This window comes from Pleurodeles waltl, chromosome 1_1 (genome assembly GCF_031143425.1).
Source record: "Pleurodeles waltl isolate 20211129_DDA chromosome 1_1, aPleWal1.hap1.20221129, whole genome shotgun sequence".
Classification (NCBI taxonomy): Eukaryota; Metazoa; Chordata; class Amphibia; order Caudata; family Salamandridae; genus Pleurodeles; species Pleurodeles waltl.
In genome coordinates, this window is record NC_090436.1 from 789,319,940 (window position 1) to 789,346,045 (window position 26,106).

The 26,106-nt window shown below is 44.7% G+C and overlaps 1 protein-coding gene across 9 annotated transcripts in view; it reads right to left on the reverse strand.

Annotated features, from left to right (window-relative positions):
• Positions 1–26,106, reverse strand: part of AOPEP (aminopeptidase O (putative)) — a 1,364,679-nt gene that overhangs the window by 33,678 nt on the left and 1,304,895 nt on the right. For all 9 annotated transcript variants that reach the window (XM_069228080.1, XM_069228005.1, XM_069228042.1 and 6 more), the window contains one exon: positions 8,684–8,770. In XM_069228080.1, coding sequence (XP_069084181.1) covers positions 8,684–8,770 — 87 coding nt within the window. The remainder of the gene's footprint in view (positions 1–8,683; positions 8,771–26,106) is intronic.

The following is a 26,106-nucleotide window of genomic DNA, read 5'->3' on the forward strand; positions in this document are numbered from 1 at the left end:
ACTAATGATTTCTCCCTGTCCCACCTCGCTGAATTTCTCTGGGCATATACAATAGCTAGCGCCATTCCAAAATGTTGCTTTCCTCCACTTCTGGAATGACTCCTCAGAACATGGCTGGTTGCATCCTTCCGATTATCATGGACCTCAAGAACTCCTGCATGGATGCCTCATCCCATATAACATGGCTGGTTATGCAACTCATTCCTATGTTTTGTTCCTCTGTCACGCTTGGTTGGACTCCTTCAAGCATATACTATGGCTGACTGAAAAATATGCAGTCCTTTGGGGTGCGTCCTGTCACCCCTGCATGCATTCCTCAGCAAAGATCATGGCCATTATAAATTTCCTTTCCTATGGGTTGTTCTCTGCCACGTCTGGATGGACTCCCTGGGCATACAATATTACAGTTTGTTGAACTGTTGCTCTGTCGGTCTACAGTGGACCCTTCATAGTAATACTATGGCTTGTTGTGGAATATGCCATTCCTATAGGTTTCTTCCTGACACTTCTGGGTGGACTCCTCAAGTTACTTACTATGATCAACTGCATAATGCCCATTCCTGTTGGTTGCCCTTCTGCCTGTCAACTGTGAAGCCATGACAGCACATCCAGTTGCTGGCTGTGTAAGGGATTAGACTGACCATTCAAAACATGGCAGGTATCTGCATCTATTCCTACACTTATCTCCCATATCAATGCTCGGCTATACGCTTGCTGTGACGTGGCCTGGATACTCTGCATCTTATCTAGGGTGATAAGAGCAGTGCAGGAAACGAGGTCTTTGATAGAGGTGCATGACACCATAACATTTGTCACATATAACACACTGCACTCGTTTTATGTTTTGGTAAAAATGCACATAATGTTTAAGCTTCCTATCTCTCACTCATTTCCACTTCAAATATATGTCTAGGAGACTCAAAAAACGTAAGAGCACAACCCTGGTCCTCAGGCTTAACATCAAAACTCTACCCAAACAAGTCTCATAACAGTCCCTCTTCCATCCAAAGCACTCTTACACTGAAGTATGCTACTTTGTGCAAATCATGGCCTCGGAGCCCCATCAAGTGTAGGAAGCACTACATAAAAGAAAATACAATACTATAAAAATCAATAAAAAGGATAGAAGCAGGAGACGGCAGCTTGAATGAAATGGTGTGAAACAGATGAAATTTTACTGAAAAGAAAGACTTGGACATGACAGTCAGGTCAAACCAATCCAGCTACTTCTGTGATCAGAGACTTTGCTTGGAAAATTCTCTTCATGGACTATTGGGACGGAAAAGTCCTTTGCATGGTAAGAGACGTGTACCCCTGCCCCGAGTGCCCAACTGTACTGTTGTCTGGATCTCCTCCAAGCATATACTATGCCCGACTGATAAATACAGTCCTGTAGGCTGCATCCGGTCACCCCTGTGTGCATTCTTCAGCATACATATTGGCTATTATACATTTCCTGCCACATCTGGATGGACTCCTTGAGCATATAATATTAAAGTTTGCTGAATGCTTTTTTTTTTTGTCATAGGCGAACATGGTTCATGCGTTTTTGCCATGACATAAGCTTGTCTCACAGACTGCAGTCTTGTTGGAACAGGAGGAGCACCCAAAGGGCTTCCCTCATAGTGGTGGAAGGCTACCTTCACCAGCAGTTATGCACCAAAAGTGCAGTGGTGGCAGCATACCATGTAGTGGTCAGTAGTAGATAACAGGGCCTTTTTATCCTATGTCACTGGACGGAGGCCTACAGTCTCAGTCACATTTTTAAAAGATCCCCTGCTGTGTATTTAACTCACCCCTTGGCCTACATCAGGTAGATGTGGAGAGCAGCACTGAAGTAGTGACTGCACTGGAGGTGTGCGAGCCTGGGAAGGGTACGGTACAGGGATACAGTAGTAAATGTGTGATTAGTGCATGTACAGGGTAGTGAGGAATACATTTAATGAGAGATGTAGTGATGTGCAGTGCGTGTGTGTAATGAAAGCATGGGCTGGGTGTATGTGTGCTTGCGTGAAGTACAATACAGGAAGGGTGAAGTGTTGTGCAATGCGCACATGGTGAGTGTGTGTGTGCTGGCAGTGTGTGTTTGTAAACAGCACACCCTTATGGAAAAGCTTCAGTGCTGAACAGTGCATGCAGACTAAGTGTGTGTGCTGAATGCCTGGGTACTTGTAATGGCACAAAGTATGGAGGTAATAGTGCTGGACAGTAAGTGTGCTAAGAATGTACACTGAGTAAGTGTGCCTGCAGTGGCACCTTATATGGAGGACACTGTGTTCCATTTTGGGAAGCCCTGGCCTACCTGGTGCTGACAGGAGGAGCAGAGATATTTCCCCTGACAGATTTGTGAATTGTTGCATTTCTGTGAGCTGTGTGGGACACACAATTGAGGAGAAAAGGCAGAGACTCCCTTTACATTTTAAGAGTGCTCTTTTATTCAATGATAGATCAGAAGGAAGGGGCCTGGACGCATCTCAGGAAAGGAGATGGTATGATAAGGGGATCATAAAAGAGTAGGCCGGAAGTCTGGGACTGACCTTTTGTTGCACACATCACTGTGGCTGACATCCAGGTGGGAGCTCTGATCACTCCCATGAATTGTATTGTGGGACAGACCGTTTTTCATTAGGAAAGAAAAAGATAAGTGTCTACTTCAAAAGAAGCAGAATCCTGACATAACACTTCAAAGGTCCGGACTCTAAATTGCATTTTGGTACCTGGAAATGGTCTATTAGAAGGGGAGGTTGAGACCCCAAACGTTGTCATCTGCAAAGCAGTCAGAAGGCCTATGTGAGAAGGGGAAATGCTGCAAGACTGGAGGCAAAGGCCTGTTAGTCTCCCTGCTGGGTGACGGGACAGAGACTGAAGTACCAGCGCCTGCCTGCTTGCGTCAATGGGAGCTAGGTCCAGTAGGGAGCCCAACTGTGAGGACTCCCTCTGCAAGGTGTGCGTGTTCAGATGTGCACCACTGTGCCTGTGTGAAGTGCCAGGAGAGTGCCACTGCAGACTGAGCCATGTGTTGCATGCTGTGTGGGTCTTGCTAAGTCTGTACTGCAGGGGGCGACCGGTAAAGTTGCAGGGGCACTTGTATTTGAAGAGACTGCACCCTTATTATATTGTACTGCAGCAACGCTTTGTCAGGAAGGGCTGCTGGTACAAACGTTGGAAAAGAATTTGGCCACCGCCCAAATAAGAGACTGGGGCTACGTTTGGCAGGTTGGACTCACACAGCAAGGAAACTACCCCTGAATCACCAATAAGGACACTGCAACTTTGATGGCTCCAGTTTGGAGCTTAAGAAAAGATTACCCCCATCCTACTGCTAGGTAAAGCCAACGTACTGCATCTTCGTGAGCTGAGAGCTGATCTGACAAGTGAGAGAACTGTTAAGGAGAGAGAGAGAGAGAGAGCCTGCGCCGCTGGGTGCAGCCTGAACTTCTCAGAACAGAGCAAGACTGGCAGGTGCTTGCGCTGAGGGCACCCAATGTACAGCTGAACTAGTCAGTGCTGCAAGAGTGAGTAAGATGTGAACTGGGCCGGTTGGGACCTGGGTGACTCGCTGCTAATGATGCTGCTGCACCATAGACACTTTTGACTAACACCTGAGGAGCCAAAGGGAAACTCTTGACTATGGCCTAATACTGAGCTTACCCTTAATGTAGCCACCTGTGAGTGGAGAATAACCCTAAATACGTTACACAAAGGAGGGTGGGACAGGTAATTGCCTGACAACTACTAGAGCCCCGACTTCAAGGGGATTGTGTTGATGTTTCTGTTGTATACCTTTGCAAGTGCAGAAATAAAATACTACTTTTTCTTATAAAAGCAAGTATTTGACTGGACACAGATTTATTGTTCATACTGTTTGCACTTTGCGTTACGAGTCATGTTCACTGACCTGTACTGTGCTGACATCTCAAAACCCCCACCACCATCAACACCACCATGAAGGAAGCCTTGGTGCTTGAACACAGCTACCACTGAGAGTCAAGTGCAGACTGGGGTACTTGGCCCAGCTGCTCAGGATCCATAGTACGTCAGGTCCCAGGACATCAGGAGTGAAAGGCCTCCACCACAATGGTTAGGTCCAATAACCCCTGTGTGCCCTGAAAGGGGTTCTGACATGGACCATATCTACTCTTACGTTCACAAACACAGGAATTAAGTGTATGTCAGTTTTGCTTTGCATGTATGCTTTTAAATGCAGTATTAAATGTGTGCAGAATTCCAGTTTAGTGCTGACATATTTGAAAGCGTTAGCCACTGCATACAATTAATATAGAGGCAATAATAGTGCGTTCATAGATCAGGCAAATGCACTGTCACAATTAATAACATTTACTCTGGCTTTAAATTGTACATCCTTTAAAAGCATAGAGCCTAAACAAAACACAGTGGCTGGAAAATATCACCAAATACTGCAAACACTCAGGAGGGTTGAATGTAAAAATAATCGCTCCAGGCCGCTGGTAAGAAAAGATGAATAAAATGTATCCGAAAAAACATATATAATTGTACTTTGGTCCCACTAAAAAGAAATACTTATGGAGTGGTATTTTGTAAACGGCAGGGTCTGTTATAAGCCTTACTGACTATTGCTACTGTGAGGACAATATTCTACACTGACAATGTTTTTTTCTCACCATTGTTTACACTTTATTTTTGTCATCCTTGCGTGTTTAAACTGCTCCTGCCCTCCAGATATAGGGCCTGATTCTAACTTTGGAGGACGGTGTTAAACCGTCCCAAAAGTGGCGGATATACCACCTACCGTATTACGAGTTCCATAGGATATAATGGACTCGTAATACGGTAGGTGGTATATCCGCCACTTTTGGGACGGTTTAACACCGTCCTCCAAAGTTAGAATCAGGCCCTTAGTAATTCAAAACCTATGGTACCTTTTTAAACGAAAAGTAGTATCATATTTCCCTGTGATATGCGTTAAACATAAAAGGGGGGTTATATTTGTTTTAAGTAAACCTGCCTGCTAAAAAGCACCGTTAGTGTTCTACTCAAATTATATGCAATCAAGATTTTTTAATAATATACATGTTTTTATTGTACGCATACTGCTGCCACGGGTAGGCAGTAGCTTACTTTCTTTTTTTCTTGTTCCTCGTTTTTATGGAGTGGGATATAGTTGATATATCATCTGCTTGCCAAGGTCAGGCCTACTGGCTTTGCCAATGCTTATTACCTAAAACAATGCGTTGGTCCCTAGGCTTTGCCAAACAGCCACTGTCCCTGCTTAATAAACTACCTAGTAGCCCCCTCTGCTTGTCCAGTGTTGCTTGTGCGATAGGCCAGTCAGGCATGGAAGAGATGTGCAATTAATCCAGCCTGTTGTGCTTTCTAACCGTGCAGTTTAACTGGATGTACATGTGCAGCTGCAAGGAGAGGCGGTGCTCAAAGGTAGGGTACGGGGGAGGGGGCAGGGGGAGAAGGATGTAGGAATAGAGACGCAGGAGGACCAGAGAGTTGCTCTCCTTAACACAGGATGATGAGGAAGGTGTAGGGTTCTGCATAACAAAGATGACATGATTAAATCAAATGCACTCTGTGAGGAGGAATGAAGGGGAGTGTTCCACAACGAATTGACCAGCTACTACCATGCACAAATGTGCCTTCCTAAGTAACAACAATTGACCTGCCAGCAGACTTCCGAGGAATATAGATTATCTCGGCCGGGATGGTGGACCTCACCAGAAGTGACTCGAAGTGAACAAGAGCCCTAAGGAGCAAAGACTGGGCCTCCTCTCCGCCTCGTCGACTGTTTCACCGACACAGACCAGGACGACACAGGTTCCATGTTCGGGGGATGGGGGGGGCAAAGCTGGTCAGCAGAGGCAACGATGCAGAACTAGGCTTTTCTTTCGAGAAAGAAGCCCCTGAGCTGGGAAGGGAAGTTTCAAGTTGTTCTTGGAATAAACTGCAATGGAGTTCATTTAACGTATAAAAAAATACCCCAACTTAATTGGAAGGGAATGCAACTCTTGTAAAGCAAAGGTGTTTCACAGTTCACTGTGCAAAGAGGTTTTGCGTTTATCTTCGAGGTGGAATTAGACGTGTTAATATGGAAAACCATAGAACCTTAACACGTGTCCTTCCTTTACTGTATGTCTGTACAGGCAAGTCGCCTTAGACAACATGCCACACCGCCACCTACCCGGAAGAAAGGGGTCTGTTCTGGTGCCTCTTACCACTAAGCTACATTTTAACTTTTGTTTCCGTGTCTGAAACAAAATAGGGCCCTTTGTATTAGATTTTGTAGCAGATGATCTGCAAAGCATCTCTTGCATGGTTCGAGTGAAGTCATGTTCAGTCTTTGCTATCATTCTTCGTTATCTTCCGGTTGACATCATATTTTCTATTGCACTGTTTTTCTTTTTCTTTCTTGTTTATTTTCAGTTGTTATGTTTCTGTACTGTGTTACGCTTGGGCTTCATCTTGCTTGTTCAGACTCCGTGGCATCCTGCCAGTTTTGTGAGTGTGTGTCATGGATTAACGTAATTTGTTCCAGTGCCTGGAAGCCTTGAGCTGAAAATACATCTTCTAAATAAATGAGTTTGGCCTGCACTCCTTTAAGGTTCTACATAGCAGGCGACCAAGGGCACCTCAATTGAAGTTCGCTGCATCTTAAACCCTCCTTCTCCCTCGGCACCAACGCACGTCTGAAGGCGTATCAGAATCCAGCCCAAAGAGACTAGGCTGAGTTCCTGGCGGAAGGACTTTGAAGGACAAACAAGATGGCGGCACGAGCAAGCTGAGAGGTGGAAGTACAAATCAGCACATGTATTTGTAGGTTCTACAAAACTTCTTGAAAATTAGGGGTACTTTGAAGAAAGGGCTGGCAGCAGAAATGGGAGGAGATGGCCAAAGAAGAAAGGTAAAAGCAAAATAAAACAAGCATTTCCAATGCAACGGGTCTCGCGTTTGCTCATGTTAGAGCTGATAGCGTTGTAAACTCCTAACCCGACTTTTCACCTATCGGGCAAAAGTGCATTTATACACGTAACCCGAAAAAGTGCAATTAACTATGTAAAGCGCCCGACTTCTGCCAAGCGAGATCGCGCTCGTAAATTAGAGAAAAAGAAGTCCACGAGCCCGATGGAAAACAGCGAGCCTCGCATGTTTTCTGTACTTGGTCGCTGCGCTCGAGGAGGGCTATCCACCAGAAAAGGCATGACGTATGCGTGCCTTCGACTAATGAAAGCAAGCAGATTTTATTAGGCAAGCCCAAGAACCAATAAAAAACACTGACGTGACGTTGACAGGGCTCCGAGCCCTTTTCCGAACACTAAAGAGTCTCGCTGCGATACGCATGCGCGAGCGCATGCAACGCAGGCTCGACCCTAAATAGGAAGAGATGCAATAAAATGCAACCAAGTCGGGTAAGTAATTGGGCTGGGGCCTGTAGCAAAGACTGTTTTTATACAGAGTTTTACAGTATATATAGGGTGACCAGATTTTGAAAAGAATAAACCGGGACATGTCGGACATAAAAGTAGGACTAAAGCCCTTACTATCACTTTTAGATCTGGCCTGTCCTGTAAATGTGAACACACACAAACATATAAGGGAGCAGGCGGCAGCAGACAGGCAGAAACCAATACATTACTTCTTCAGTTATTTAAGACTCTAGAGCTGCGTGTGAAAGGAGAGCACACCTTCCACTTCTGACTGGCAGGTTGACCAGACCTTTGTCCCAACAACCGGGACACTGATTTAAAATTAACAAAAGTGTCAGGACACCGAGACAGTCCTCTGAAAACTGGGGCTGTCCGGGGAAATCCAGGACGTCTGGTCACCCTAAGTATATAAAGCAGCAGGAGAAGCAGGCCAAAACAGTTAAAGCACAAGAAGTGTGTGCAAAATGCAGGGTAGTTGGTAGCTAGTCAACAAGGGGACCCCAAAAGCACAAGTATACAAAGGATGCATAATCACCTTTTCACAACTCTCCCAAGACGTGCATGGGCACTGTGAGCAGTACAATCACCTTGTGAAAACAGCACTACCACAAAGAGTGCGGCTGACCAGACGGGCTTTTGGTGGTCATTCTTTAGTCCTTCCTCGCACATCACGAGTGTGAGTCTACATTTTGAGAATTCCATAGTAGACGGACACTGGCACAACGGCCTGCTACCTACGTTTTGGGCTTCTTTTGCCTAAATGAATGCTACAATTTGCAGCCAGCTCCTTCACATATGATTATGCACATCATGTTCAACCCATGGACTCAGAAAGGAGTGGATGACTGGTTGGGAGAGTAGTGTTGAATGACTGGGACACAGCACAGTAGCTGTAGTCACATGTCACACCACTTCATGCTAGTCAGAAGCTTTTGTGGGGTTCAGGTCATAATAGGGATGCAGGGGCAGACTCTGGTTTGATGGCAACATCTAGTGGCGCTAGGGTGACCTGCCCTAGAGAGAATCTCTCACTGCAGGGCAGTGTTGAGCACTGGAAAGAGTGGGGGGTGAGGCAACTAGCCCCAGCTGCTGTCCTCTGGTGATGGTGCTGTTCCATGTATAAGAAAAGAGGGAGATATTGTTGAACTTTGTTTCTAGGCGCCTCGGTTTTTGAGCACACAAGAAGGAGATAGAATGTTACCGCTGCCACCCACATTCGAAAACAAAAAAAGTTAAACAGATTTTAAATTAAATAAGTGCAAGTGACTTACCTGGTCATCCCGCAGGAAGGTTTCTATATCTCCATATGCATCTGTGTATTTGTGTTTCACAACAAGTTCACACCACCGATGTCTGACCTATGGGAAATCACAAAACAAACACTGTCACCATGTGTGACCCCAGCAACTATTGTTTGACTTTAATAAAAATAACACAGGAATATCCTTTGACAGTCTATCAATTTTGTGATGACATTTGTCAAAGTGCAAGCAAAGGAGGCGCCTAGGAAAAACATGTAAAGCATATTAGGGTACCTGTCATTTATTATGTTCCACGTTATTATACTTAATAATAGTGATGACTTCACTATCAAGTGAGACCTAGGCTTTCGCCCATCCTATCAGCAAAGCTGCACCCCCTATTCATTCTCTCCTTTATTCGCAATCACTCACTCGCTGCGGTCATTCTCCGGCATCAGTTCTATGCATCTTTGGATTCAGGTCACTACTTGTACACCAGTTGTCTGGCAATTCTAAGCCGTCACCCCGCTTTCCTTGAATGAACGTATACAGAGGGTCTGGTGGTCCAGCTTCCCCTTCATAGTAAGACTTCCTCCCCAATTGTTAGCATCAGCCTTCCAATGAAAAATAATAGGGGTTACTTGTTTTAAGTATGTTCAAGAACTTGAGGTTCATCCATCACTACACTGCTCCCCTCTTCCAGAGTATGTTCGTATGTAGATCCTTCCCACATTGGACTTCTGGGTCCTGGGTATGAACTGGCTGGTAAAATGGGGCGGCAGCACGGGCCTGGTACTGCCATTACCGGGTCTTATTAACACCCTTTCTGGTCATTAGTCTTGGGATGGGGTATAAATAAGATCCAGGTCCTGGAATGAATAAGCTGTTTGGTGAATCTTTTCCTTGATCTCTTTTCGCTCACATTGTACAACTGCTGTTCTGCAGCTGGCAGATGTGGAAGGACATAATTGACATTACCAGCTGCAATTCCTCACCCTGTAAAACTATTAATATTGCAGAGTGCCATTTCCACAGATCACTTGCTGAATTATCACTTTGCACAAACTATCCCGAAACCCAGCACTGCTGAGAGCCATTCTCTGGACTGTCTGCTACATAAGATCTTGGGAGTGGGCTAATATTGCAACTATATGATGCTACGTGCACTGGAATATAACTTCCGTTTTTCACACTCATTGCACAGGTCCTCCAGTGCTCCTGCTTTCAGCTGGTTTTCCCTCGCTGCCTTACAACACTCGTTTGATAACCACTAGTTTCACCTCTATCTGGTGCCTTCAAACCCAGACCTTGCAGTCCTTCACGAGGTTGCAGTGTGCGAGGTACACACCAGCAATGATCTATGTAATAACATATTATAGAGCACTTGGCCACCTCAGGCAATAGTAGGCATGTAGGGCTAAATTAGCAATGTTTTTTGGCATCAAACATGATGACGGTTGTGATCCAACTCTGAGGAGAGTTAAGCAGACAGCATGTTAGCTTGAGAGTCAAAGTAACCAACATGCTGCGCGTGATTATTTACATATCCTGTCACGGGCTGATGAGACGATCAATTGTACGCCCTGACACAGCGTCATCAACAAAGCCCGTCGGGCTAGTGGTTTTTACCATCACCAAAACAGTGAAGTACAGTCCTGCCCAGCTAGTTAACTTCTGGGGCAGTTTGACTCGTCATTAAAATCACCTTCAGCCAGTTATCGATTTCTAGCCAAAAGCATCCAGGAGTCGGATACCTGCGGTGTTGTTCCCGCTGATTTCAGTTCTACAGTGCAGAACACGGATGGATACAAAAAAAAACAGGTTTGGCAGAATACCACTCTGACGTCAAGAGATAAACCGGAAACTTGTGAGCTCCCTCGCGGTTTTCTTAATTTTTCTGGACTGGTTATATGAAAGCAATAATTTTATCAGTAGGCAGTAACGGAAAATGTCTTTAAATGTGGAACGTGAATGTTAGATGTTATCTACTCATGTCTAAAATATTACTCTATTGTTTAAGTCGATAAAATGAAGTGTATATTAATTGAGCAACCCAAAATCTGCAAACTTGGTACTCATCTTCGCCACCACAAAAATATTCACAACAATAACTTTTCGTAAAATATCCATGAAACTTCACAAAGAAGTCAATATGGTACTATAATTTATGGTCATTAGTTTTCAAATACAGTTAACCGAAAACATTAGTCTTCGGGGTGTCTCGAACATTCTTTCCCCTGAAAAAAAGAAGCACAACTTTTAAAACTTAAATACCTAAGAAGTGTCAGTACAGGTGATGGACTGGTGCGGTAAGTTGGAGGAACCCATCTATGTAGCCAGGGGCTGTCCACAAAATCACGGCAAACTTTGGTAGAAGTGGCGAACGTACTATGGCCCATATTTATACTTTTCTATCGCCGCATTTGTGTCAATTTTTGACGCAAAAGTGGCGCAAACTTACAAAATTAAATTATGTAAGTTTGTGCCGCTTTTGCGTTAAAAAAATGACGTAAACGCGGCGCCAGAAAAGTATAAATATGGGGCTATGTTTTGGCCTAGGGCTTGACCAGACCGCTTTCAAAGTCATGCACGTGATGGACCCTGCCTCACTCTACAACAGTGTGCATACTGATATGTGTGCTTATGGTTTGTTTGATTACATAATATCAATAAAAAATTAACTATAAAAAAGTCACGGTCAGAGTTAAAAAAAAAAAAAAAATAGTAGGAGTGGCAAGGAGGTTGTTTAGAAAATATGCGCAGCTTAGTATAGCTTGTTTTAGATTTGTGAATGAACTGCTATTTGCTCCTGCCCAACACTCTAACTTTAAATAACAAGCATTTGTAATGCACTAGGGCCTCGCATTTCTCCGAGTTGCAGCTATTAGCAGTTGTAAACTCCCAACCGGATTTTTCTTTCCACACTGAAAGAAAAAACAGCGCGCTCGTGCTGCTACAGTTCACTCGTAATGAAACCTATCTGCAAAAGTGCAATTATCTACGTAACCAGCAAAAGTGCAATTAACTATGTAACATCGTCAATGTTGTGCAAAGCGCTCGACTTCTGCCAAGCGACATCGCGCTGCGAACAAAAGATAAAAAGTAGTCCACAAACCGGATGGGAAACAGCGAGCCTTGCATGTTTTCAGTACTTGGTCGCTGTGCTCGAGGAGGGCTAGCCACCGGAAAAGACATGATGTATGCGTGCCTTCCACTCATGAAAGAAAGCAGATTTTAACAGGCAAGCCCATGAACCAATGAAAGACAACTGACGTAAACGGGGCTCCTAGCCCTTTTCTGACTCCTAAAGCGTCTCGCAAGCGAAACACATGCGACGCAAGCTTGACCCTAAAAAAGGAAAGTCACCCCCAGCTGTGACTCTGGCTCTCATAAACCATTGGATCTTTCATATTACTAAGAGGTAGGGCTATTTTAGCCCACTTGGAGGCACATGAACGAGACTTTAACAGTTTAAAATTTTAGCCACGTGGGGGAGCCCCATTCCCAAACTCTACGCTCTCCTCCTTCAGCTCCTACCCACAGGTACACGACAGAGGAAATTAAAAATTAAAATGCTGTTTATGTTTATTTGGATAGATGTGCATTTTTAATGCAAATTTGTCTGTGGAGTGAGAGAACGAGGGTTGCTGTGGGGAATCACCTGCTCTTATTCCTGAACCTTTACAACTTGTGGGGACTAATCACTGATCTTCAAAGACAGCACGAACCTATGGCACTCTTTAAGAAGGCTGCCAACAAAAACTTGACCAAACTGAGCTAGTTGGTAAACAACACAATTTTTCTTGGTCAGGTACAAAATCAAAGTGATGTTGATCAGGCACACAGGAGCTAAAATTCGATTAACTGAGAAAAACACATCACCCTGTAAGCATGCATGGGGAGACTATGAGCTGTTCCCACATTTCATGGTAGCCAAACAAAGCCAGAGTGTTAGAAACGTACATACATTAGGACCATCTTCCACTGGACAGTCTGGAGAGACGATTTCAGAGTCTGAAAGATTACCAAGAAGGTTGTTGTGTGATTACTGCTGTGACCCGTAAGAGTTAAACACCTCTGTGAAGGACAAAAAGGCTCCCCCATCCAAAGGTCGAAAAGCCTCTTGCAGTGATTGGGAGTATGATGTAATGATGGGCAACCCTTGAGGTGATTCAGGAGTGCCATCTGTACCCCCTTCTGTTCAAAGGCTGGTCTGTGAGCCCTCATGGATGCACGATGGCATCAACCAGCCGGCTCTAAGGACAATACTCCTTAAGTGGTCTGACAGGTCTGAAGAGGAGAGATGCCATCCTTGACAGTCAGAGCCCTCTCAGCCTCAGAGAAGGTGCTTCAGCATGCTGGATACTATGGATGCATTTAAATTAAGGTGCAGAAGTGGAGTGAGCAGAGGGCTGAGGAACTAATAATGGAGTCAAAAAGTGCTTATTGTGGGGGCCCAAAGCAAGCAGAGGTGTTGTGACTCAAATCAGCCAGTCATCTAGGAGAGGTAGACAGGCGCTCAAGTTCAAGAAATGCTGCTCCTGCTCACGGGATGTTGTGTGGAAACCAGTGGTGCGGCACTGAGACCATGGGAAGGTTCTTTCATTGCTGATGTTGCTCTCAAACTGTGATGCAGATGAATCACCTTGTGGCCTTGTATTGTGGCGGATCAACGAGGGTAGCATTTACTTCCGATGAACATCACCAATCTCACACTTGAACGGACACCTATGTGGGCCAATGTTACCATACTGAATGTTTGTAGAGCTCCTCTTACGTACATGTGGTCGAAATCATGAGTATTATGTTTCCAGTCTTCTGGACTACTGTAGCTATGTGTTGTATCTGCTTTATTGGGTTCTAAGGGATCTAAAGTGGTCACATTAAGGGATCTAAAGCTGTCACAATGCAGAGCGGCAGTACCTGCCAGAGTTAATCTTCAAACAATGGACGCATGCCCTTTCAGGATAAGCAACACGCAGGATGGTGCGACCATGCACATACTAGTCACCTACTGGTGCTGTCAAAAATGCGAATGCAAAAAATGCTGATCACCTCTGCTCACCTGAATAATAACTGAAGAAAAGGGGCTATGCAAAGAAGGTTAGCATGACCGGTAGAGTGCAGCGTGAGTTGGTACACACTGAACTTTAAAAGGACACTTTGTAATGTCAGTGGGATAGAGCAGACCCCCAAATACAGGGAAAGTGAAAGAACTGGGGGTCATATTTATGAGCCCTGTTGCATCGCCCTTGCACCATGCAAAGTGGTGCAAGCATGACGCAGCTTAAAAATGATATTTATGAAGTCACGCAAAGCCACCTTCCCCAGCACTGAGTGTCTACATAAATCTGGAGTAAAGCAACGCAGCGCAAATCCCTGCGCTGTCTCACTCTTCCCTGAGCATGCCATCAGCATTGTGTGGGTTTTTCCATGCAACTCCATTGGTTTTTGATGCAGTCCCAGATTTGCCATAAGTGGTAGACCTGGGAATGTGCCAAAAAGATGAATCTTCTCAGGGGAGGCGTAACAAGGCAAAATATTCTTATTTCTCCTTGTTACTTCCTCTTTCTATGTGTGTTGCATTATGTAGCACGCATAGGTAGAGGAATATACCTCTCAGGGGTTATCTTTTGTGCAGGAAAGTGTTCCTTTCTGCACAAAAACAATCCTACATGCAACGCAGGCACCCTTGCACCATGGTGCAACAGAGCCTGCTTAGGCACAAGGCGGCCCATTGTGCTCCAGTGCTGGGGGAAGAACAGGAATGCGCTTCATTTAAATAAATACGTGCATTCCCGCCCTTTCCCTGTAAAGCAAGGTGACTTGCTGCGCTGCGTTGCGTTACAATCCCATAAATATGCCTCTTGGGTGTACTACTTTTCAGCACTCAGTGGTCTGACAAGGTCCACAGTCACTTTAGCAAAGATTGGAACAGATCAGTCCCTTCCTGATCCATATCTCGAATGGCGTCTGTTTCACCAACCAGAATATCCCAGTTATCCTAACCCTTCTCTTAAGGCCACCTCTCTGCCTCCTCTCTTACACCTTCGTCATCCCTCCGCAGTCTAGCATGATTCTGCCGACTCGCCATGTCGCACTGGTCCGCCCCAGTGTGCAGGCCCTCACAGGGAGGTGGTTCTCGCTGATCAGCTATCAATGCTTTCTATAAATATGCCTAAGGTCATCAGTGAAACAAGAATATCACTGCATGATGTCATTCAGCTGAGTCTAGCGTTTGATAGCATGAAGTGCCTCGCTCACAAAGGCGAGGAAAGAAACCACTGGGCCCTATATTTGTTTTTTGTTGTCAGGCTTTCTGATGAACAAAGCGGAGGCGCCAGGCCTTCCATGAGAGCAGCAGCATTTCTCCTTTGATATTTAGTAAGTGTCATGTTACCCTGCGTCAAAGCTCCCACAACTACACACAACGAGCAGACTAATATTTTATATCCCATTACTGTGCCAGCGTCAGCCCTAAGGGAAGCAGTTAAGTGCATTATAAAAGCTTCTTGTGTTTCTGCTTGCATTTACTGCCTCCACAAAGAAGGGCACTTTAGAACAATCAGCTTTTCTGGCAATCGCCAAAATGGAGGCGTCTTCATTGTTTCCGGCTAGCCAATAAGACAACTGGCACACAAGTGGGAATCTGCAGCCACCGAGGTCTCCATTTCGCTTCTTCTAGCTTCGCCCTAGCTCGAGGGTGAAAAATCACCCGCTCAATACCTAGAAACAAAAGAACAGCTACACAATGGGAAAGCTCAACAAGCAAACAACCTGTACAACGACGCAAGGTCTTCATTAAAATATAGCTCTGTGTGTTTCACATTCTGTCCTAATGCTCTCTTTCTTGCTGAGAGCTAATTTAGTGCATCAATATTACCAGAACTTGACCCACATCACAGAAACTTCACCACTTGCACCAAGGTTGTGTGCAGCTCACAATGTGGACAAAGTCTGCCTCGACCACGACTAGCACCCAGTTCAGTGTACACAAATAATTAAAATACCCATCTTTTGTTTTTGTCTTTCTTTTTGTTTGATGAAAACTAATAAAACATTTGGAACAAACAAAAACAAAAAGGTCCCTCCCTCTGGAACCTCAAGAACCCAGTGTAACTTGTTTTATTTAAGCCATTTCAGCTCCACCGAATTTGTAATAAGAGCTCTGACAGTAAAATGGGATGGTTCTGTGCTTGTTTTGATATTTTCGGCTTTAGAGGCTGAGGACAATTGGGTACATTAGAGTTAGGGCCCAAAAGTTACGATTTAAGACATATCATTGTACGCACAGGGCCTACCCACTATTAACATCGTTTTAAAAAAAACTCCTGGGCACAAAAAGGTATGATGAGTTTCAGTGAAAATGGCCAGAGGTCCCACTGTGGAAGTCCATCCAACTACGGAACTTTGATTATTTCTTTTAGTGGAGAACACACCCAATCCGACTTGAACCCATGAATACCTCACACATGCTTTAGCTTTAAATTTCTACCACAAAATTATTCAGCGTAACATACTTGGCTTGTAGACAACGAACTTTGAGTTGGTGTCTGGGGTAGCCCAGTGCGGACTACAAGTTTGTGAGGCGGAATGTGTTGGGGTAAGGACCTTGCATGCCACTACACGGCTTTCATCACATACTAATGATGTGAGTTCTATTAGAAATACTTGGTATGTCTTTACAGCCTTTTTATAGCGGAAGTCTCTCTGCGCATGCGCGCAGGTGATGAGCCCTGCGTAATCACAGTCGGTAACAGTGACCCTGCACCCACGCACATCAAAAGCACACAACCTTACAAAGGCTGGGAGCTGCCCATAAATCAGTTTTTTTGTATTGCCAAACACACTTCCAAGAGGTCATGTGGCGAAGATGATGTCCTAATTAAAAATGAAGGCTCACAGGTCCTTTTCGCATTCCTTCTTCCTCAGCCCCAGCATGCAGGGGCGACTCCTGTAGGGGAAAAACAGCGACTAGGGCCACAACATAAAGAAATAAAAAATAAAAAAAAATAAACTTACCTGTGCCGCCACTGCTGTGCCGCTCTTCTGGTTCCCGCTCCACTCGCTGCAGGCACACGCTCCCAGCCTGCCCTGCGACCAATCCTAATGCTGCTCTCGCATGACAGCAGCGTTCGGATTGACTGGAGCACCCTAGTTTGGTGCTCCGAGGCAGAGTGGGAGCCTCTGCCTACTCTCTCCAACCCGGCAACAAAGTGCAGAGTTAGACAGAGCCCAGTATGCATGTGTGCTTGTCTGGCCTGAGACGGCCAGCCAAACATACATGTGCACTGAGGGGAGTGCTGTGCACTTTCCCTCTGCCCCGTTATCGCATGTGGTCCCTTCCCCTGAAAGATAAAAATTATAATAAACACTGTTTATTCTCATTTTATCTTTCATTTTGCAACTCTTGCTGGGGGTGGGCGACGCTCCTCCGGCATAAATGAGGGGCTGTTCCTGCCAGCACAGTGTGCCAGCGGGCGGCATAGCTCAACATTAGGGCCCGGTTCTGTCTATGTACAAAATAGCTATTACTATGGTGTATATACAACGACAAAGGACGAATTGAAGCAGCAATACAGCTGCTTTTGGCGTAAAAAGTCTTGTATAGTCAAACTAGTGTATTTCATTAAGTCATTTTTAGAACACTGATTACAAAAAGTGCCAGTAAGGTTTACAGCAGCTGTGTAAAGGAGATGGCGCCTGGAAGCACAGACATGGGAGGTACTTGCTCGCAGACGCCACCCGCCTATTGCTCGCATGTATGCTCTGGCCTGGCTGACATTGGGCAACTGGCGAACATGGCCGTCTTCGCTGACAACTTACACTTGTTCTTCTCCACAGCAAACTAATGCTCTAGGGAAACTCAGATTGGGGAGAGGGATTGGGTTATATTTTAACTATACGAGAGTACGCCTTGAAACCACGAGGAAACTCACAAGCTAAATAACACAGCAGCCTCCCTGTGTCTTGCCTTTCCTTTTCTTGGTGGGTTAACCCGAGTGGCTTCCACTTTCTTGTGTCCCTTCAGAGAACTACCACACTTCCCCCGAGCACACTGAGGCACATGGGTAACATGAGGTAACTGCACCGGCAAGGAAGACTTGGTCTGCAAAAGCCCCAATCTCACAACCACACCAGCAAACTGACTCACAGGTGACTAGAGGCAGGTTCGCAAGAAGTGCTGAATCTGCACTCTCAATACTGCATGTACATGTGAAGCAGCCATGAATTTCTGTAAGTTGTATTGCATCACCCTCGCCGCTCTTTATCTCCCAGTGGTGGGGTAAACCAGTAATGATCGTTAAAGAAAGACTTTAAACAAACATAACACTTCTTCTGACGAATGCAACGCTCTCTGCACCACTTCTGTAGCAAATGGAAGTATTGTATTTGTATTTATATAGCGCTTACTACCCCTGACGAGGCGTCGAAGCGCTTAGAGGGGCATTTAATTCTCAAACATGAATCAAACGTTTCCAACACTTGTACTGTTCAAAAGGTAGAATGTAAATGTTGTTGTTGACAGTCCCGATTTGCAAATGCGATTTCCTGCACCTCACAATATGCTACCCTGCGATAGGTTGCGCAGATGACCACTTTCATGTCCACAGGCTCCCTCGATGTATAATCTTTTGCGCTCTATTTTCTTACCATGTTTTTTCTTCCTCGCTACCTTACAGCTGGAAAATATTTTCAGAAACCACAATAATGCATCAAGGCTTCCAGTAAATGTGTGAATCCGTACTAGAAAAGAACAAACAAAAAATAGACTGTGTTCTAGTATTAACCCAGATAGCATATGAAAAGTTTGAATTTCTTTATTATCCTTCAGAAAAGTATGCATCATTGAAATTTAAAAGAGAAAAGGAGTTCTAGTTAACAAGATGTGTGATGCTTGGGGAGTGGCTCCCAAACTCCAGCCTCCAGCCCAAGACTGCCCTGCGGAGGCTAATCACCTGCTCACAACTGGCTGCAAGCAAAGAAGGCTCTACTGGAGAAGGGGGGATCTCCCTCCTGTACGCAAAAGAGCGTTTTGCCTTTGGAACACATCTCTGGAACCACAAGGCTTCAGTCTTATTCATCTTTATAGAAGTGCCAGCCCAGGCTTGGCTTCTTGTTGGCCCCTGAGACTCCCAAACAATAAAGCACAGTGGTGTTTTAACAGTTACAAATATGCACGTAACCTCTACTGAAATGGTGAAATTTGCCCAATCAATCTACAGAGCCTAAACATTTGACTGGTTTTTAACAGAGGATGGAGGACAAACGCAGCACAGATTTCTAGTGATGCTCCTCTTCACCAGCATGATCTGGTAAGCAGTATCCTGTCACCACGTAGCTGGATGACCTCACTGTTGCAAGAGGGCATGCCAACATTTACATTTCCTTCAAGGTGCAACCTCTGTTCCACCCAAAAGCTTCTACAGCTGGACTCAGTGGGATTAAACAGACTCTCTTAGCAAATGCTGTACTTCCACTGGAGCTGTTCATGTTTAGTTGTTGAACTTACAGGATGCGCATGTCCACATTACTTTACAACGGGAAAAGCGCCCCCCGCCAGAGTGGGGGGGCGCGGCCCGTTAGGCGCCGGGGGCTACGAGGCCCGGCACTCCTCTCAGGTGCGCACCTCTGGTGCGCAGGTGGCCGGGCGGAAGTCTTCCCCGGTAGGAACGTTGGGTCCGCGTTGGGCCCTGACTTGTCCGGCCGCCGCGAACTGGTGGGGGGCTATTTAATGGCCCCCCCAAGAAGGCAAGCCCTTCTTTACTATTTTGCGGCGGCTGGACGGGAGCGGGTTATGGTCACATAAATGCTCGTGACATGTAGATAAAGAGATGTAAATATATAATATGCTTGAAAAGTTATGAGATGTTTGAATAAACCACTTCCAACGTTTAAAAGTTGTCGGTTTGTGTATTTCTGGTGGGGAGTGGGGGTCGTATGGAGGCCTCCGGGTCCTAATTCTGCTTCAGTATCTTCTGACAGAGATCCAGACAGCAGATCTTTCTGAACCAGGTCATTGTATCACCTCCATATTATCTCAGAAAATATGGTACCCCAGATTCCAACTGTACGCCTTTTAACAATAAGCACCCATCCAGAGAGCTCTGGTCCATGAACAGGTTGCAAATTTAGCAAGGGTCTTCATCGATGCTGGAACCGTCAACGGCCAATTGACTTTTCACAAATGTCGACCTATGAACAGTCACTTAACGCTGAGACATCTGTAGGACTCTGCCATGTTTGACATATCAGGCCCTCTTATAGTGTCACAGAGAGAGCACCCACGGTATGGAGGAAAGTTTCACTAGACAAATTACTTGAATTCCCTTGCGTCAGGGTGCGTGTGCATCTACTGTCCCATGGTCCTTATCGGAAATCAGGGTATAAACTTTTTTTCCTTGTTTGAAGGAGCAGATGCATACGTTGCCTAAAACGTTGAGGGGTACAGGTGTTGGTGGTTTGACCACGTAAGCTGCTGTGAGGGACACAAGACAGGCAAAGCTCTAGGAAGCATATGTTGTTTTTAGGAAGAGTGCACAGAATTTATTTTTTTGCTAAAACAAAATTCAAAAGTTTGCTAAGTTTCCTGGTTTACCTTTGCCCACGTGGGGTTTCTCGTCATTTAAACTGCATAGCAAGATATTTTATACTTTAAGAGAACCCAGCCAAGGTGGAAGATGTATGCAGATTTTTCTCTGCGAGTTTACCTTTTGCGTTTCTGTGGAAACTCCCTCTGTGCCGTAGAACTCCGCTTCTTTTTTGGGGGGAAGTACATCTTGTGCAGAACCATTTAGTTAGGGTTACATATTATCCATGTGTCTTAGTGAAGTTTTCTAAACAAAAAACTGCATTTTCCCGTAGTTTTACTGATAATGGGTGTCCTGAATTCAGCCACTGGTGCACAGCGAGCCACAGGATAGCAATTTAATGAGGCCTGGCAAGATTTGCTTTATAGAAGTTCTAGTACATATGCAGATGGACACTTCCGGAATCCTGCAGTGATTCTGACCCTGGAGTATTGGAGGTTATGAACACCTCAGCTTGATTCACAGCAGGGACAGTGCATCACCACCAATTTAACCTGTAGTAAAGCTAGAGTACCCTATCAAGAGGGTATCAAAATAATTCACAGTGCAAAAAATTACATAGTGTAAGACATGGCAAACAAAGTACACAATCTAGGACAGGCCAGTAGGAGAAAGTGGGTCCTGAGCTCCTTCTGGGGTGGTTGGGAAGTCACTATGTACATTCCTTGAAACAAATTAATGAAACCGCTACAACAAGCACAATAACAGTTTTGTATTTGCTACACTACAAACCTAACTGCAGAACAAAACACCACATACCATTTTAGTCCAGGCCCTAGTCTCAGTGTACCAGCATAACTATCCAATAACTACTTCACTGCCCTGCCCTTCTATTGCACTATTCTATTGTGAAAGTCGACAGAGGCATCTTACTCAAAATCAAGGAGAGGCCATCACTCCAAGCAGCGCTGCAACCCCACACAGCAGCAGGATGAGAGGGGCTGCACAGATACTGGATGGGGGGGGTGGTGTACGGAAAAAAACAGATTGCAGCATAAACCTGTGCTCTGGAGCTCGTGCAGCTCAGTATTGCAGCACAATAAGATTATGCTGGGGACCCCAAAGTCGGTGTTTCCATCCTCTTGCAACTGTTCGCTGTGCTTTTATTTTTTATATTTCATGGCTAGACAGACCGGTCTCTTCCCCACTTCAGCGGCAATAACTGTATCTTTCCTGCGGAAGGCAGGAACCTGGAAATCCCTAGTCCTGTGAGGAGCAACAGTTTAGTCTCCCCCTTTTTTATTTGCACTCAGTGCATGTGTCATTATGCTTGCTCGCTGAGGGACACTGCAGTGTGGACAAATCAGGAAAAAGGACAGGAGTCTGTCTTTGGTAGCAGTCTAAGGCTGCCACCTGCCTCACCACCCTGTACCTTTGATGAACAGGGAAGAATGTGAACACTCTGCTCTTCATACATGGAGTCTCAGACTTTGCAATTGCACCTAAAGTCAACCCAGGACTCGCAGGAGGCCTTGCTGTGCTCAGGGCAGAAGCAAAGGTTGCAGAAGCTGTGTTGATCAGCCCAAGAGTACTTGCTGTTGCACTGTCGGCTCAAACGGATTGGAGTTTGTTCCATCACCTGCATTCTCTCAGTTGTTCTATTTGAGATCGAAAAGAACTCAACCGAGGCTTTATACCACTGCATGGTCAATTTGATACGGTTGATAATCAAAGCACTGGCTCTCTGAATCGTTTTTTTTTTTAAACTTTGGATAAATGGTTCTAAATAGATCTGGCGTTTCTCCAAACTATCTTTGGGCATCTAAGCACTTGCATTTCACGTTGACACAAATGTGATGCCGCAAACAGTATGTGGTCTGCACACTGCAGCAGAGGACTCAGAGAATGCGGCACCTGAGTAAGAGAAGGGGGTCTATGGTCTGTCTCTGATACTTTAAATTGGAGAGGTGCACTTCTAGTCATCTACCGTGCTGACGGGGTCCCTAAAGCTGTTGTCCTAAGGTAGGTTGTACAATGTCACACTTCAAGGTAAATGTGTAGGGGACGTGGGCGTAAATGTAAGCAAAAGTGATATAGGCACAAGCATGATTTTGACATACAGTTTTAGTACTGGTGCTATTTTACAGTGTTTTCTGCTCAAATCATTGATTCATGGAACTTTGAGAGCGCAATACCCTGCTGGGTGGAAATCTATCTACGAGAATCACCTGTAAAAAAAAAAAAAAGAGTAGGAAAAGCTTCAAACTTTCTTCACTAAAAACACAAAGGTTGCCATTTTCCATTACAAATTCTGAAAAGACTTATTACACTCCTATGCACGGGGTAAGAGATTTTACCAAATTGCGTGCAGACTACAAGGTCTCTTACGAAGGCAAACGTAAATGCAGTTTAACTCACATCCACAATTGCTAAAAGCTTGGGTGACTGTTGCCACGTATGGATTATGTATGTAAACAGGTTCAGAAAAGTCAAGCATTCTCCAACAACACAAGCAGCCTTCCCAAAAACATAACGTAAACTCACAGCAGAAAAGGTGCCTTGTGTTTGCGTCTGTCAAGCTTCGCCTTATGACCCAACTTTTCATCTCAATGTTTCATCATCCCTTGGGTGGAAACCAGGGCATCTTGGGTGGAGCAGCAACAAGATTTAATTCCTTCTTGGGAAATGAATTATGAGTTCCTGACACACAGGGGCCACCGCCCAGATAGCAATCACCTCTGCTTTAATTCAGCCCACATATACTAACTGTGAAGAGCTGTCTAAACCGCAGTCAGTTTCATCATCAAAATGTATGCAACCACTACCTGAACTTGGGTTCATCGGTGATAATCACGCACAGGCATTTGCATTCGCAAAAATAATCCAAGGCCATTTACAGGCTCTACAGGTGGATTACCTTAACACAAGCTGGTGGGGCAATGCCCAGGCAAGCAGTCATCAGAACTAGTGGCCTAGCAAGAGTTCCATGGGTCCAAGCACGTGCAAGGAAAAAGGAACCTATGACTGCTGCTTAGGCAATGAAATACAGCAATAGAAAGGGTTCAATGGGCCCCTCGGACCACTTGATCCCACTGCCACTGCGCCTGCTGCACTACTGATAGCCACTGATCAGAACTCAGATCTGCCCCAGGACACGATGGGAATATCAGGGAAATGTCATCCAGAAGGTCATGTCTGTATTTAAGGTCAACAGCCGCATTTTCAAATTCTGATAAAAAATAAATTTGCAAGTGAGCACCCAACCAGTAGATGGCAGAATATGGCACAATATGTGAATTTACGACAGCTTCAAGCACCGAATTACTATTTATAGCCTAAATAGCTTCACAGCTGGCGCAACGGGAGAAGCTGCAGGTTGAACTCTTAATTGTAATTGTAAATATATAGCGCTTTTCGGCGAGTAGCATGCTACCCAGGAACCCAAAATGAATAGTGGAGTATTAGTGCAGGAAAATGTAACAATGCTCAGTAAAGTGACTTAGTTCTTAGGCCATTACAATGTGCCTGAATTTAAACTGTCCTAATGACGGACATAGAAGGATGTCTTGTAAGTTACTCGCCACATTAAAAATAGCATGCTTTATAGAGTACTTAAAAAACATTTTCATTTCTAGGTGGTATAAATTACAGGTGTCACTATACACAATTTATCCGTCTAAAAAAGATGGCAGGATGAGTTGGGAATGCTTGGTTTCTGACCAGCCGACACCAGAAGCCTGGTCCTGAGTCCATGGGGCACTGTGCAGAGAGCCTCAACTACCTCTTTATTCCCAAATGTTATTTCATATTTGTGTATGCCCTCTCTGGCCTGTCACCACAGGGTGTGGCCTTCACAAGGAGTAGCCACCCAGATTTACATTTAGGGCCGTGCCCTCAGTCAATATTACTCGCTCAATGGAAACCTTTTACAGATGTTCACCAGTGGGTAAATGCAGGTTCACGTTAAAGCAAAAATGCTGGGGTCAAGTCACAGCGGAAATCATGAGTATTTGAAGTAGAACTTGTGCAATACTACTTTGGGTACTCTTAAATGCCTCTGTGAATTGGCCCCAAAACACCAAGATGGGAATATTCACGTACAGTGAGTACAAATAGAAAGAGATGGGTCCTATGGCAATTTTACTAATAGGGAGTTGGATATTTCTGTGCCAGTTCCAGTACACAAGGTAGTAGTTCTGAAGAGCTACCTCACATACCTGTACATGTTTTTGTGAATTGGCCCAGTTATATTTTCCAGTCTCTCATAGCTCAGTAGAGTAAACTCCTACCTCACAACCATCGTTCTTCAACCTTTACTATCAAACCCAGCAACCACATCAGAAAAGGTTGAAATCACCATAGATGACACATGTCGGAGACCACTAGCCAACTATCTGAGAAAAAAAAATGAATTTACAGACCCAGAGAATCTGGAAGATTATCCGCTTTGTTCCAAAACACCTGATGCTAAACAGAATAGCGTTGAAGTTGAATTTGTGCATGAACTTCATGAACGCCATATCTGCCTTTCCCTCGCATAAAACGGTCAGTCGGCTCAAAAGAGTCAAGAATGCAGTTGTTTGCTTGGTAACTAGACTTAAACTCTGAGTGGAACATCATCGATTTCAAAGACCTTTGTGTGGCATAGATTCCCATGGAAGGAATCAGTTCTGTGGGATCCAATGTGCGGGTTATCCTTTAATACCATCCGGTCACCAGGCCTAGCTGATAGTCTACCATCAGAGGCCGCCACAACTCCTTGCCTGTACGTTTTCACTCAGTGCATATTCTTTCGGCCTGCCGACTTCCTGTTTAAAACGTGTCCCGAGCTTAGGTTGGCTACAGCAGCATCAAATTGGTGCCTTAAAACGGGGTTCAACTGCAGCATGTGCTACTGGAGACCAGCTTATCCAAACCAGCTATACACCCAACGGTAAACCTTACACTTAAATAAACACTATTCAAAAATACTTCAGGAGAAAACTGAATGAACTACCCATGAAAAGTTAGCAAAAACAAGTCTGTGCTTCTATGATGAACCTGAGGCACAGCAAAGCTCCTTTGTGGTGAGTTATGCAATGCGCCTCCCATTCTATAGATGGTTTCTACGCAATGTGCCTGCAGAAGTCATTATATGGAGTACTCAGTCTCCATAGGCAAACACTATATGTCAGATAACCATTGAAAAAAACGTTGCAGCTTTGTATTATTGTATCAAGTTTATTTCTTGCGTGCCACTGGTGTGCCTCCGGTGAGGTCGAGAGTTTAGAACCCAGTCAGTGCTTTCTTGCAGGTAAACATGCCACAGTGTCAACAAATAGCACCTAGAAGTGGGCATATGCATCAGAAAGGTGATATATTAAGCTTAGGTAAGCGTGACAAATCCTTAATAACTCAATATTTATCCACTCTGCTACGAGAAACATGTTGCATGAAGGGAAGTTTGCTTTGGGCCATAATAAAAATGTATTTGATAAAACACTGCAGGCAGAGAGCAAAGATAATTCAAACAAATTATGCTGACACAGACACCTGAAGCAAGTACGCTAGGTGTAACCTTTTACAGTCATTTTCATACAACAATCACTCCTTCCACGGTAGTAGAGGGGATAAGTGCTTAAACAGAATAACACCACTCGCAGTATTGAGAATAATACCACTCGCAGTACTGGTAAAGGTTTCTGAGCGTTGGCAACGTGCTTCTTTAACAAAATAGAAGAAATACTGCCCATACATCTAAGAGGGGCGTTATTCCTTGTCAATCTCTTTGTGTGCACCTCGCAAGGTGGTCACAACAGTGTTCAGACTTGCAAACTGAATTCTTTCGTTCTCACAGTACCATTCGCTAAGCTTCCTAACCATAGTGTTACTGTGTCAGCTGAACCTCTATTCTAACATAAAACAGAATATTTATGAACTTCT